Source organism: Maylandia zebra, linkage group LG18 (assembly GCF_041146795.1).
Source record: "Maylandia zebra isolate NMK-2024a linkage group LG18, Mzebra_GT3a, whole genome shotgun sequence".
NCBI lineage: Eukaryota > Metazoa > Chordata > Actinopteri > Cichliformes > Cichlidae > Maylandia > Maylandia zebra.
The window spans coordinates 2,396,373-2,411,301 of NC_135184.1; the positions used below are offsets into that span (position 1 = coordinate 2,396,373).

General features: G+C 43.8%; 1 protein-coding gene across 1 annotated transcript in view; it reads left to right on the forward strand.

The window, feature by feature from the left end:
* The window catches only part of LOC112429900 (immunoglobulin lambda-1 light chain), a 39,397-nt gene that overhangs the window by 22,891 nt on the left and 1,577 nt on the right, over positions 1–14,929 (forward strand). The window contains exon 3 of the mRNA XM_076876707.1: positions 13,828–13,875. Coding sequence (XP_076732822.1) covers positions 13,828–13,875 — 48 coding nt within the window. The remainder of the gene's footprint in view (positions 1–13,827; positions 13,876–14,929) is intronic.

Consider the following 14,929-nt stretch of genomic DNA (forward strand, 5'->3'; position numbering starts at 1 on the left):
AAAAGAAATCCTACTGAGTCCACATCACACACATGCACACGCAACCTCACACACAAGAACACAAATACCATAAAACATCCATGCACGCATGCACGTACGAACTATTTACTCAATCCTGCAAGAGGAGTGTAGGATTTAAATGTATGTATGTAATTTAAATTTGTATAAGCTGTAGATGTTTTTTTGGTTTGTGGCGACGACTACACGACAAAAAAAAGTTGTATGAGTCGGTGGAGGGGGCCCTCCGTGTTCTGGTTACCAGCACCGACCTTTGCAGTGAGCAGCTTCGGTTACGTGCAGCCCGAGTTTTTCACCCGCGCTGAGGACAAAAGAAAAAAAAAAAAAAGAAGTTCTGTAAACACACCTATGTGCATCTCCGATAGTTCCTTCACAATAAAAGCATCAAGCTGAATCACCATTTCAAAGCTTTTAACTTGAAGTAAGAAACGCCGGAAATGTCTCGTCGGCATTCACAATAGCGCTGAGACGTAAACAGTCCTTCACAGCGAAATGTCTTGAAGGTACAAAGACGAGAGGAGACAGGCGGGAGTTTGTGGCACAACACTGGCACGTGCTGACCGTGACCGAGCACGAGCAGCATTAGAGTGATGATGGGTGTAAAAAAACAATGAGCACGATTTTTCATGTAGATTGCACTGTACACAGTATTATATTAATGTACAGTATGCATAGAGATATGTGAAGTGAATTTCAAGTGCATGTAGGCTAAATATTAAAAGGCCGCTTTATGAGTTTACCTAAAATAAAAGTATTCATGCAGAACAGTCAGTTTTACTAGTTCACCGGTTGTTGTTTATGAGAAGTGATAGAGGAAAGCTCATGACGTCCCTAAATTAAAATCCAGTTTAGTCAAATTATCTGTGCAGATGAGTGAAAAGGAGATATATTCACCAGACCAAAGGTAACTTTCAATAAAATGGGTCTCATATACTAACTGTAAAGCATGATGAGGAAATGGTCAGTGTGCAGTCAATGACTAAACGATTCAATTAATCTATTCAGAGAGCTCAGGATAACTTGACTAAAAGATGAAGATGATCTGGACCTTTCAACAGGACGATGAAAATTTACAAATAAATAGTATCAAAAAAGATCAAAGGAAATCCTTTTCAAAAATCCCATTAAAACTTTGAGCGAAAACCCTTAAACACTCTGGCACAGAGACGATTTTCATGGACCGGTTTTCAGTTTGTGTTATGCGTATAAGTCATTTCTGCCTAAGTGGGTGATGTTGTTTACTACCAGTGGTGTACTTAACCTTTCCCACAAAATACACTGATACTCATCCAGACACATTCAACAAGCTGGCACGTGTGTGTGTGTGTGTGTGCGCAGTCGGGAGAGGGGGGGGGAAGAAAGTTGGGGTGTCCAATTTCCTTTTTTGGGTGGGCTGTCTGTTTTCCACATTCTGCAACGGTAAAATACGACTTAGAGGCGGATGTTTGTTTTACTTTATGGGCAACAGTTGTTCTTGCTAGTGACAAAACTCGCCTCCTGTTGACAAAACTCGCCTCATGGTTGACTCTGAGAAAAAAACTCTTTCCCACAGAGGGGAATAAACTTATTCGAATATGAGCTTTTTTCCACTAAGGCTTATTTTATGGGGAGATGTACGAAATTATTTACCGGGTTACAAGCAACGATAATATCGACTGTTGACTCCTCAGCGTCATCATTTTCTGTCTATTGAGAAAAAGTATTGAAGAAAAAAACTCTACCGCTGTCTCATTCCTCCTTGACCCGCGGTGTGTGTGTGTGTGTGTGTGTGTGTGTGTGTGTGTGTGTGTGTGTGTGTGTGTGTGTGTGTGTGAAACAAGATCGCCTGTCACGGCAATTATGGTTTGTTTTTCAGTCCCTTGTAAAAGGGACTCTCAAAAGGAAAAGTAGTATTCAAAGAAAAGTATTCACTAAGGGATATTTATTCATTTTTACACATACGGGGTAGGTTACAAGCAGATAGAAAGTTCTTCTTTTCATCACAAGCTATGGTGTAGCCTAAAAATGCAATTTGTTGCTAGGCTGATCATCTTAAACGTTTTTTACTGCGTCTGTATTATAGGAAAATAAAATACTATTGAAAGAAACGGTTCTCTACAGGAAGTCACTCTTTATTCCCATTACAAACGCCGGTGCAGCTTAAGAAAGTAAAATTACATCCGCTATTGTAAAAAAACAAAAAAAAAAAAAAGAAATACAGAGAAAATTGTCATAATATCGAAACAGAATTCAAACTATGAGTTTGCGGAAAACTAACTGCCGCTCTGTCTCTCTATACATCACAGAATCAACTGCTGCATCACCGCTGTGCTTCAGGAACCCTCTCTGATCTCCCCCCAGATCTCTTCGCCGTCCAAGTACACAGGAACGCTGCTGGGCTGCAGAATGAAAGGATCCATCTTGTGTCTGTGCTTAGAAATTGTGACGGCCTCCTCTCTGATTTTATTCTCCTCCCTCTAAAAACTTTTTTCTTTTTTTTTTTCCAACAACAGGATTCCCCCCTCCCTTCTCCGGATGCAATTCGTCACGCTTAGGGGATCAAATTACACACTTCCAGGGGGGAGGGGTGAGGTCAAAAGGTCATGATTAGGGTCATCAATCAAATCGGATCAAATTTTGTCATAAGCTGTATGGGAGTATCTCTCTTCTGGAATTGTGTTTCTTAGCTAAAGAAAGTCACATTCCTTACTAAAAAATGTAATTATTAAAGAATGTTTTTTTATAGAATGTAATAAAGATGATTCAGGAAGCAAAAAGGCTAAACTATTTCATGTTGACTCATATTTTTTTTTAAATTATTTATTATTTAAAGAGTTTAATTTCTATTGTTTGTCCACTCAAGGTTTATGGGGATTTTAATAAGTATTTAGTTAAATTACTTATTGAGTGATTAAGTTACCTTTTCAGACACAGTAATTAGATAAGTATTTTAAATACAATACTGATTAAGTAATTAGTAATAGTAATTAATTACTTTTTTAAAGTAACTTACCCAACACTGGATTTTAGGAGCTGCCCTCAGCACCACCCAGTGACATCACACACATCATCCTACATGTTCACTCTTTGTCAGTGGAAGCTGCAGCTGTTTGATTGATAAAGTTAAAGACAAGAAGTCAAAGGGATTAATCATCCATGTAACTGTGTCACTATATAGGAGCATAAATATTAACTCAGTTTGGTGTTTCAGAAAGCTGCTGATCTCAGATCTGCACAGCTTCTGTTTTAAACACTGAATGTCGTCAGCTGCATGAAGTGAGATTTTCTCTGACACAATTAAGTAAAACCTGATGAAGGTCAAAGGTCGTCACTTGTATGTTGAACTAAAAACTTTAATCTGGAATTCACTCACACTGTGTTTTGCCAATATTGTGTTTTTTACCATGAAGTCATTCAGAGTCCTTCATACCAGAGTAACCAGAAAGGATAATATATATTTTAAATATATAACTTTCTACAGGACTGAATATAACATCATTATGTAAAAGTCCAGAGTCTCTGTGCTTCATCTGAGGATGATGTGAAAACTTCTAACATCACACAAAGTAAAGGTCTCTATCACACTGCTCATGAAATGCAGATTTGTCCATCTTCTATTTTGGGCGTCTAGTGGAGGTCTGAAGATTTCCCTCTGAGGAAGCTGCTGGTGAAGGTGGCGAGTTCTGCTTGATCCCTGCGGTGACCTTCAGTTCCTGATGTTTCTGAAATGACACATCAGGAGTCTTCCTCCGTGGGTCAACAGAAGCTGTGATAAATGAAAGGGAGGACATTTCTCAAACCTCTGGACCCAGGAAACCCAGCGTGGTCCTCATGGTCACGTTCACTTGTTGCTCCCCAGGGTGAATGTAGCTGTTGATAATGATGTGGACTTTGGACCCTGTTATTAAATGAAAAGAACAAACTACACTTCTATCAAACCTTTTGTCAGTGTGCTTTATTTCATTTAAACTTTCCATGTTAGCAGGCTGTAGAGCGCTCTGTGTGAACTGAATCTAAAACTGTTTAAATCCATATAATTCAGATACTAACAGTAACTCTGGGTCTCTGTGGAGTCTGCTGCTGATGTCATCTCTGTCTAAAACAGGATAAGAAAAAATGAGACCTGTGGAATCATTGAAGCATAAAGACTACGGGAGTAACAGGTGTGCAGCATCGCTAGCTAGCAACAACCCTCTAATACCGTGTGGCTAATCTAGCTAATGATCGCTTACAGTTAGAATGACAGAGATGACATTTTGTATAAAAACTGCTAAAACTGTTTCACAGGTTGTTGATCCTGTCGTGTTCTTTGTGTGTTTGGCAGCCATCATGAAGCTGTACGTGTCCATCACTGCTGTCAGTGTGAGAGCAGGACTTCTGTGTATTCTGGCTATCAAACAGCTCTACAGAGCACACTGTTTGTTCTTTAAAACATTTATTTAATCACAGTTCAGTGGCCGTGATATCACCACTCCTCTCTGTAGTTCCACTTCTAAATCACAGAATTTCACCTTGGATGTCAGGTTGTGTTTTTGTGCCAGCAAACATTTTAAAACTCTTCTGACTTCAGTTCTTCTCAGACTGAACCATCAGGAGGATTCATACCTGCAACACCTGGAACCAGTCAGCTGGAGGCAGCAGCAGTTTGTCTCAGAACAACTTTATGAACAAAAAAAAAGTAATCTCAGAGAGATAGATACCAACCTCTCAACATGGATTCAAACCAATAACCTTCATCTGATCGACCTTTCAGGCTACACCTGTTATTTGTAGCTGTCCACTGTAACACAGCAGGCTGAAACTGACTCTGATCCACAAAGCAGGACCTCTGCTAACTGGAATGCAGCCGTCATTATCACACCTGTATTTTTCCTACGGTGAACTAAAGACATCTGCTGTGGAAGAGGTCTGTCTGTGTCCCACATGTCTGTCTGTGACTCTCAGGTGCATCACTGTTTACAGGATCACAAGGATCCACCTGACAGCAAGAACACAGGAGATGGAGGCGAATCCATCAGCAAACCATCTAAAAATCCTTTGTGAGAAAGACGTCTTCTACAGCTATAAATGCACACTGTAACGTGTACGTCATCACTGATATGTATCAGCTGCTTGCTGTGGTGGATGTTCTGACACACAGTAATCTGCTGCCCTTAAACGATCTTGATATATAACTTTGAATGTAATTTAGGAAACTTTGAGCAGCATTGTCACAGCCACACTGTGCTGCTAACTTTAAATGACTGTCAGGTGATTTGTGACAGGTGGTGGGGGCCATGCTGGGAACGCGACCCAAGGGTCTGTCCCCAGAGATGACCAGCCGCTCCACGCTGTCCACAGACAGGGGAGGGGACTGTTGCTCTAGTCCGTGGAAAAGTCATGAGGGAGGGGGCCTGACCTCCAGCTGCATCTCCTCCCAGTTTCTCCTGCATGCCGGCGTTATGTCTGCGAAAGGCCTCCAGCTGGGCCCTGAGATCCCCAGGGCTCCAGGCCTCAGGAGCAGACGGAAGCGTGGAAACCCTGGGCTTCATAGCGCTTACAGAGCATGCTGCAGGAGTTGGGTTTCCCTGGGCCGACAATGGCTGCTGGTAGGTAGCCTTGTCAGGCAGCCCCGGTGATCATTTCTGAACCTGGGACTTGGCGCATTTCTGCACTTGACTGGACAGGTGACACAGGTAGAGGGACAAAATGGATGCTGTATTGGCTAGACAGGCCTGTGTAGACATAACCCTGTGCAGTCTAGCCAGCAGGGAGTTCATAATATTACAGTCCTTGCTAGGCATGCAACCAACAGGGCAAGAGTCTGATTCACTGGGGAAAGCAGACCACAGGCAATCTGTTCCTGGCTCTGCATGTTTTAAAATGTCTTGCAGGCAGAGGATCACCTGCGCACAGCACCAGGGGAGGCAAACTGCCTGCACACCAGGTCCTTAAAATCAGGCAGCAGCGACACCAGTGCCAAACCTGGAGGTCACCGTTGCCTGGTCCTTGGGTTGGCAATATCCAGAGCCGTGAATGCCCTGTCCATCACCTCAAAATGTATGACCTGGCTGCCCGTAGGACAGGTAGCAGGAATAGAGGATGGACTCAGCCTCATAATCCTCCAAAGTCCTCCAGTAGCCCTTGGCTGGCGAGAGAGGGAGCTGGCTACACAGAAATTTGAGGACACTGCCATTACCTGAGGCATCCACCTTCCCTACATTAGGCTTAGGCATGTCGGAAGTGGTTGGCTGGTACGCTTAGAGTAAAAAAACGTGAGGACGAGCCTCTCTGTTGTGTGCTGGCAATATGAAACAGTCCATGCAGGACTGCAGAGCTTACCTGGTCTGGATGGCATGTTCCCAGAGGGAACACAGCTTACAACAGTGAGCATGGAGAGGGCACCGAGCACGAACTTGTGAGACTGTGAGAACAGCTTCACGTCCACCAGAGAACTCCCACACACTGGGCAGGTGATCCACCGACCTACTGGATACATGAACCTGTGAAGCCAGGAGCAATATTCCAGGGGAACGCTGGCTGCAGGACCCCAGACAGGGGAAAGCGAAGGGGCCTGCGAGACATGGCGCCAGCAGCTATTCACTGCAGGAGAGCTTTTCCATTTTGGATCCGGACAACAGAAACCTGGGAGGCTGCCGAGAAAGGCTCCCCACCACAAAGGTAACAAACACACACCAGCCACACATAGGTACCACACACAAGCATATACACACTAGAAAGTGGAGATCCAACGATCACCAGTTTCACACCTGCAGCTGATTTATAGTCAAGCTAGTCTTACCCAGCAGGCAATGTAGAGTTCACATGGAGCCGGTGTGGGTGAGGGGACTCGACCAGCTCTAATGACCAAAGTCCAGGTGTTTTCCCTCTGTCCACTGACAAGAAACAAAGAGCTGAGTAGCCTTGCAGGTCAAATCCTTTTTATATTTACCTTTACTATTTTACAAAGGTTTAAAAAGGGTATGTCCACAATTTAGACTGTAATTACAGGATATTTAACTTTATTTGGCAGGAGAGAAGCAGAGGCAGAATTAAATGATAATAACAGTCACAGAATGATAAGCAAATCATATCAATCATAATTATCTCATTAACCTACTCTGTGTCAGGATCTGACGGCGCCCTGACCGGTCGACCTGCCAGTGTGTGTATATCTGTGTGCGTGTGTATGTGTCTCTCCTATCGCCCTGTCTTCCCCTCCGGCTCCGCTGTGATGTGTTAGGAGGTAACCTAGCAACAGGCTACCTCCGACCGGGAAGTGCTGTCGCCCGGAGCTGCCGCACCTGCAGTCAATCCACCAGCTGCTGCCAATCAACTACCATCTTCAGCAGGGCTACTTAATGGTGTGGCTGAGCGACAGACAGCGCTGGAGTATTGCACTAAGCCTGGTAGTGTTTTCGAGTCGCTAACGTTATTGAAGTGCTGTCTGATCTTCGTGCTCATTCTGCTGTCGTGTGTGTGTGTGTGTGTTCAGGGATTGACGGAGGATTTACGGACACTAAGGAAGCACTTGGAGGAGAGACGGGAACTCACTACCACGCATGGGCTTACACGGAAGGAGGGACGCACTATCACCATTGTTGCACATTTGAACTGTTGTCACCTTGCTGCACTGTAAATAAATGCACTGTCTTTATTTCTGAGCTCCGCGCCTGAGTCCACTCTTTAACAACCGTGACACTCTGAGCTAATGCTGATTTTAAAGGATGAGAGAGGTTGGAGGAGAGAATGAGCTGATCTTGTGCTGAATTTTGTTTCATCTCAGTGTTTTGTGCTAATGGAAACAATCCAACAGGAAAGCAGGAATCCTTGAATATTCGATACTTCAGGAAAACAGCGAGACCCCAGATCTTCTCAGTGTTGGGAGAAGCTGCAATCCACCAGGAAAATGATGGGAGTCCAAACCGTTAGAATTATAATCCAACAGAGCAAAGATGATGATGATGATGATGAGCAGAGATGGAGGCAAATCCATGATGAATTGGTAAGTCCATTGTTTGGGCAGCTGGTTGATGTCTCTGGTGTCTCTGCCAGAATTTCCAAAGGTGAATTTCTGGTATCCGATCATCTGAACTGCTCATCACACAGAACTGCTGGAAACAGAACCTGAACATCTCTGAGGCTCCAATTTATGCTCTGACAAGTGCTCACTCACCCCACCTCTCCTCCCTCTGGCAGGTCGTCACCAATCACTGTGTTTACAGAAGATCAGCAGTTATTTTATTTTCTAAAACTACATTCGTCATTTAACATATTGATCAGGATCTCTGATCTCTGATTATAACTTTGATTGAAAATAAAGATGATTTACTACGAGCACATGGGGAAAATAACTTTTTTACACTGATGCCACAAATCTTGGTCTGACACATGAGGCTGGATGTTAAATCCTTTTACCCCCTCAAAGATGTGATGACAGGGTAAAGCGAAGGGGACTTCAGCCTCTCTCTTTGTCTCACTTCTTCTGTCAGAAACTTTTAGTTTTAGTTTTCCGGCCTCTGGGCCTGCGGCTCGGTTCACTCTGGCACAGCTGGCTGCCGGCAGAGCCGGCGGGCACCCCGGTGCAGCCCCCTCTGGCTTCTGCTCCGTGGCTACTGGGTGACCCCTCATCTGGGACTCTCCTCAGCTCTTCCCATGAGGGTGGCACAGATGCCCCTCCGGTGGTCCTCCTTGGGCTCTCGCACTCTGGGGCCTCTGGATGTCTGGGGCCTGGATCTCCTCCATGCCTGCTTCATGCCCTGGGGGACAGGGCTATGGCTCTCTACATCCTCTAGCAGACCATTACATGTGGAAACCATTTGAATACAAGCGCGCTGATCCACACAGGTGTGCACACGCGTGTTCACTGTTCATAGACATAAACTACACCTTTCTTGGCTGCTATTTCCAAGCACATTGTGCGCTGTCTGTCCTGCGTGCTGCACAACAACATTCAATATTTAGTATTTACTGCTGTTTACACTTAGCTAGATTAATGTGATGGTGTTGTGTTTAGTATGTTGCTTTGTTTTTTTGCTTGTTTTCTATTCTTTTTCTCTCAACAGGTGATCCAGGAGATTTTTTTCTCTTCTTTCTCTTTTTAAGTTTCCTCTCTCACTGTCCCTCTTCCCTTCTGTTTTTTTTTTCCTTCATCTTTCTTTCTCCCTTTCCTGTCCCTCACTCATGTCTGTCCCGTCTGTAACAACTGAAAATAAAATAAATAATAACAACAAAGGTCGATCAAATGGACCAATACGGCAAGGCCGTGATGATCCATTTGGCAAAGTAAATCCATTGGGTATCCTTGTTGATCTTCAGACAACAATTCTGACGGCTAAAGAACCAAATGGGACAAAAAAAAAAAAAAAGAAAGAAAGAAACTTTTAGGTGTTTTTTGAGCTGAGATCAGATTTGTGATGGCCAATCTGATAATTTGATGTTGTTTCCCTTAAACCATTTTGCCACAGTTTCTGTACAACTGTGTGTTTAACCCAAGTGTGTTTATAACCTCAAGTTCAGTTCTTGAAGCTCTTCAGCTGCTCATGTTGCAGATCCACTGTGAGCTGAACTTCCAATGAAGCTGTTAGAAAAATCAAAGTGATGTTTCAGATTAGTCAATGAGCTCATTAGTTAATAACTGTGTAAGATGGTGTTATGGTCCCCTGATCCTCTGCTGCCTACCCACCATCGATCTTTCCTCCCTCTGTTTTCTATCTTTGTCTCTCTGTGAGTGTGGCATTTGTGGTGTGTGATGTGTGTCGGTGGGGTTTGGCAGTTCTGCTGGTTCCTGCTCCTCCTCGGCTGGAGCACCTGCAGTAACTGATAATCAGTCCAGCACATCAGTTTGGAAGAATTTGACTCCATTTTTGACACAGAGCAGCTTTAATTCTGACATGTTGGATTTTCTCACATGAACTGCTCGCTTCCAGCTCTTTCACACCATTTCTGTTGGACTCTGTTGGACTCGGTTGTTCCAAAGCTCTATTTTTAACAGCAGGCATGGACGCTGTGTGTTCCTACGAGGCTGCTGGAGCTGATTGAGGCCACTCAGTACAACACTGATGATTCCAGCAGACATGATTCCAGCAGGTGAGACAGCGGAGGCTCGAAGCGAGGAGGAGGTTTAAACCGTGTCTGCCGTCTATCGTGATGGGAAATGTGCGATCGTTGGCAAGTAAAATCGACGAGCTCTCAGCACTGGTACGGAGTCAGAGGGAATACCGAGAGTGTAGCCTGATGTGTTTCACCGAATCATGGCTGCACCAGGTCATTCCCGATGAGAATGCTTCCGTGGAAGGCTTCCACACTGTTCGGGCGGACAGGGACAGCATCGCTAGCGGTAAGCGTAAAGGAGGTGGGCTTGCTGTTTTAGTTAACAACCGGTGGTGTAACCCTGCCAACATAACAATCAAAGAAAGGATTTGTTGCCCGGACACTGAACTGTGTGCTGTTGGACTCAGGCCGTATTATTTACCCAGGGAATTCTCTCACGTCATCTTGGTGGCTGTTTATGTTCCCCCCTCTGCTAACCCCACAGCTGCATGTGACACTATCCACTCTGCCATAGCTCGGCTACAGACTCAGCACCCGAGTGCCTTTATTGTGATCTCGGGTGACTTCAACCATGTATCACTGGACAATACACTACCAACATTCAAACAATATGTGGACTGTCCCACCAGGGGAGAGAAAACTTTAGACTTACTGTATGCTAACGTCAAGGATGCATACAGCTCCTCCTCCCTCCCCCCACTTGGTAGGTCAGATCATAACCTGATTCACCTCACCCCCCGCTATGTGCCAATTGTGAGGAGGGAACCTGTGACCACCAGGACTGTTAGGAGGTGGTCAGAGGAGGCAATAGCGGAACTACAGGGCTGTTTCGAGGTGACCGACTGGGAAACACTCTGTGAGCCTCACGCCGAGGACATCAATGGGCTTACTGAGTGTATCACAGACTACATAACTTTCTGCACCGACTCCATTGTTCCAGCTCAGACTGTTCATTGTTACCCAAATAACAAGCCGTGGGTGACTAAGGACATCAAAGCCCTCCTCAACAACAAGAAGAGGGCTTTCAGAGGGGGCAACAAAGAGGAGGTGAGGAAGGTCCAGGTGTTACTAAAGGACAAGATCAGAGAGGCTAAGGACAATTACAGGAGGAAGCTGGAGTGGAAACTCCAGCAGAACAGCATGAGAGAGGTGTGGAGGGGCATGAAGACCATCACTGGATTCAGGCCAACCAACAGCAGGGCAGCTGAGGGAGGTGAGAATAGAGCTAATGAGTTGAATCTGTTTTTCAATAGATTCGACACCACAGTGTCTGCTCCCACCCCCACAACCTCACCTGCAGTCAGCCTGGAATCCAGAGCCACACCACTGTGCCAGCCTCTCTCTTCACATGTTGCCTCCTGTGAGATTCCTGACACCCCTCCCCCACCCATCACCTTCACTCAATACCAGGTTGAGATGCAAATGAGGAGACTTCACTCAGGCAAGTCTGCTGGACCAGACGGAGTGAGTCCCCTTGTCCTCAAGGCCTGTGCCCCCCAGCTGTGTGGAGTCTTTCATAAACTGTTTATGCTGAGTCTGAGTCTGCAGAGGGTCCCGGTGATGTGGAAGACATCATGCCTCGTCCCTGTACCAAAGACGCCTCGTCCCAGTGGCCCCCAGGATTACAGGCCCGTGGCACTGACCTCCCACATCATGAAGACCCTGGAAAGGCTCATCCTGGACCAGCTGCGACCCATAGTAAGACCACATCTGGATCCCCTTCAGTTCGCTTATCAGCCTCGTCTCGGAACAGAGGACGCCATCATCTACCTGCTCAATCGTGTCTACACCCATCTGGACCAGCCGGCGAGCACTGTGAGGGTCATGTTTTTTGACTTTTCCAGTGCTTTCAACACCATCAGGCCGACCCTCCTGGGTGATAAGTTAGCAGCGATGCAGGTGGATGCTTCTCTGGTGTCCTGGATTGTTGATTACCTGACAGGAAGACCACAATATGTACGTCTCCCACAGTGTGTGTCTGACAAGGTGATTAGCAACACAGGGGCACCACAGGGGACTGTCCTCTCCCCCTTCCTCTTCACCCTCTACACCACAGACTTCAGCCACTGCACAGAGACCTGCCATCTTCAGAAGTTTTCTGATGACTCTGCGGTGGTTGGATGCATCAGCAGGGATGATGAGACAGAGTACCGGGCTGTGGTCGACTCCTTTGTCACGTGGTGTGAGCAGAATCATCTGCAGCTCAACGTGGCAAAGACCAAGGAACTGATCGTGGACTTCAGGAAGACCAGGAAACACTTGACCCCTGTTTCAATCCAGGGGGTCAGTGTTGACATTGTGGAGGACTATAAATACCTTGGAGTACACATTGACAATAAACTGGACTGGGCTAAAAACACCACAGCACTTTACAGGAAGGGCCAGAGTCGTCTCTATTTTTTGAGGCGACTGAGGTCCTTCAACAGCTGCCAGAAAATGCTGAGGATTTTCTATGAGTCTGTTGTGGCCAGGGCGATCCTCTATGCTGTTGCATGCTGGGGGAGCAGGCTGAGGGTCGCAGATGCCAACAGACTTAATAAACTGATCCGTAAGGCCAGCAATGTTGTGGGGATGGAGCTGGACTCCCTCAAGGTGGTGTCGGAGAGGCGGATGCTGTCCAAGATAAAGACAATGTTGGATAACACCTCCCACCCACTCCATGACACGCTGGTCAGTCACAGAAGCTCGTTCAGTGAGAGACTGAGATTACCGAAAAGCACCACTGAACGACACAGGAAATCATTCCTGCCTGTGGCTCCCTGTACAACGCATCCACTTAACACACTGTTTGCTGCTACAACTACACATGTTTCTTTTCCAGCTATTTATTTATGAGTGACTTATGTATGTATGTATGTATATATATGTATATATTGTACTATTCTTAGTTAGCGTATTGTCTGTCTTGTCTTAATGTTGGTTTAAAATGGAGCACTGTAACAAAAAATAATTTCCCCCAGGGATCAATAAAGTATTCTGATTCTGATTCTGATTCTGATGCCACAGCACATTTCAGAAGCATCCCTGAAGCATCTCTTTGCTCTGCACCACTAAAAATAACTCTGGATCTATTTTTTACAGAAGCTCCATCAAGCTGCAGACAACAGAGGAAAATGTGCAGGACAGAAGAAACAGCAAAGGAAATCCTGTCAGTGTTGAAAATAGAAGAGCCTGTGCAGACCAACATGTTTCTCTTCTAAAATACACCAGGTGTGGTTTGAAGGACGCAACAAAACCACATCAGAAAGACATCAGAGACTCATCACATCACTCGCTGGATTCACTGGATTCTTTTTCTTTCACCATTATTTGGAACAAAGAGAACAAACGTGACTGGTTTGTGTCATTGTGGTGCTGCATGGCCCACTTTCTCCTGAGATTCAGTTCACAGACAGATGTTCTGATAGTTTTCTTTACAATTTGCTGCTAGAATTCAAAACTCATTGTGTGATTAATGATGGTGAGCCAGATGGGCAAAACCATGATACTATCAGCAGCATGTTTCATTGTAGTGGTGCATCATTGATGGGATAAATGGACTGGTGCTTATATAGTGATTTTCTATTTTCATGTGGACTAAAGTAGTGGACTGACCAACAGACTGACATTAACATCAGAGCCGTGCTGCTAGTGTGGCTAAAAGAAAAGAGAAGAAGAGACAGTCATGTTGATATGAACATTAGAGAAACACATCATGGAGCTGAAATATGATCCTGCTTCCTCATTTGGACTCATTCACCTCAGCTGACACGTTCAACAGCAGACAGGTTTTTGTAGCAGTCTGTCTCACTGTGGGAGGATATGACTACCTCATCTTTGGCTCTGGAACTAAACTGTCTGTAACAGGTAAGAACAAACATTTATTTTCCTTCAGTTGTTTTATTGTAGAAGCTGAAAATGTGTTTAAAGTCAGTTTGTGCTGCTTCAGGCTTTACATGTTAGTTTTTCATCATTAGTAGAGAATTCATCTGCAGCCATTGTTACATAAGAAAAGCTCAATAATCTCTGAAAACATGTTGAAATCTCACTGAACAACTAAAGTTATTCTTTATTTCTGCAAATATTAGTGATGTTACAAATATTTAGGATTTGATCCTCTCAGTGATTCTGCTGGTTTTCAACACAAGATCATATTTGATGTTAAAACTAAATTAATATAGATTAACAACAAATATGGTTTCAGGAAATATTTGCTTTATGTTGAGGAACAAATATTTTTTAATAGTCAAACATTCATGTAGCTGCTTCAAAAAGGTAAATAGAATTATAAAAACAGATACTGATTAGAAAACTCAGAAATGATATGACAGATAAATTTAGGATGAATTTGACATCGTTAAACTCTGATATTTATTTCTGAGATGAAGTCGTGTGTGTGGATTTGTACATGACAATAAAAAGTTAATAATACTTAAATTTTCTAAATTACTTCAACATACAAATTTTTATTAAATATACTTTGTCAAATAATTTGTATTTTATGACTAAAAATATCATGAAGTATATCTCATATTATTGAAAAAGTTTTATTCAACATTTCAGTTTTAGTGTTTTAAAATAGTTGCTACAGTTTTTTATTTGAATAAAAACATAAATTAAAATAATCAGTGTGTTACTTTTCCAATTTTTACACAAAAATATTTAAGAATAAATTAGTCTGAAAGACAAATATGGTCTTTATGGTAAAATATATCAAAGACAAGAAGAATGGAAATTTTATCTGCTGAACTGAATTTTGTGAAATGATATTTAATTTTATTAATAGTACAAAACAATATGAAAAAAGATGAATTTACTTTTGGACAGAAGAGGATCTCTGTTAGAACTCGTGTCTAAGGACTAATAAGAAAAATACATTTTCACTTGTATAAAGACAAATGTAAATATTTTAAAATTGGAC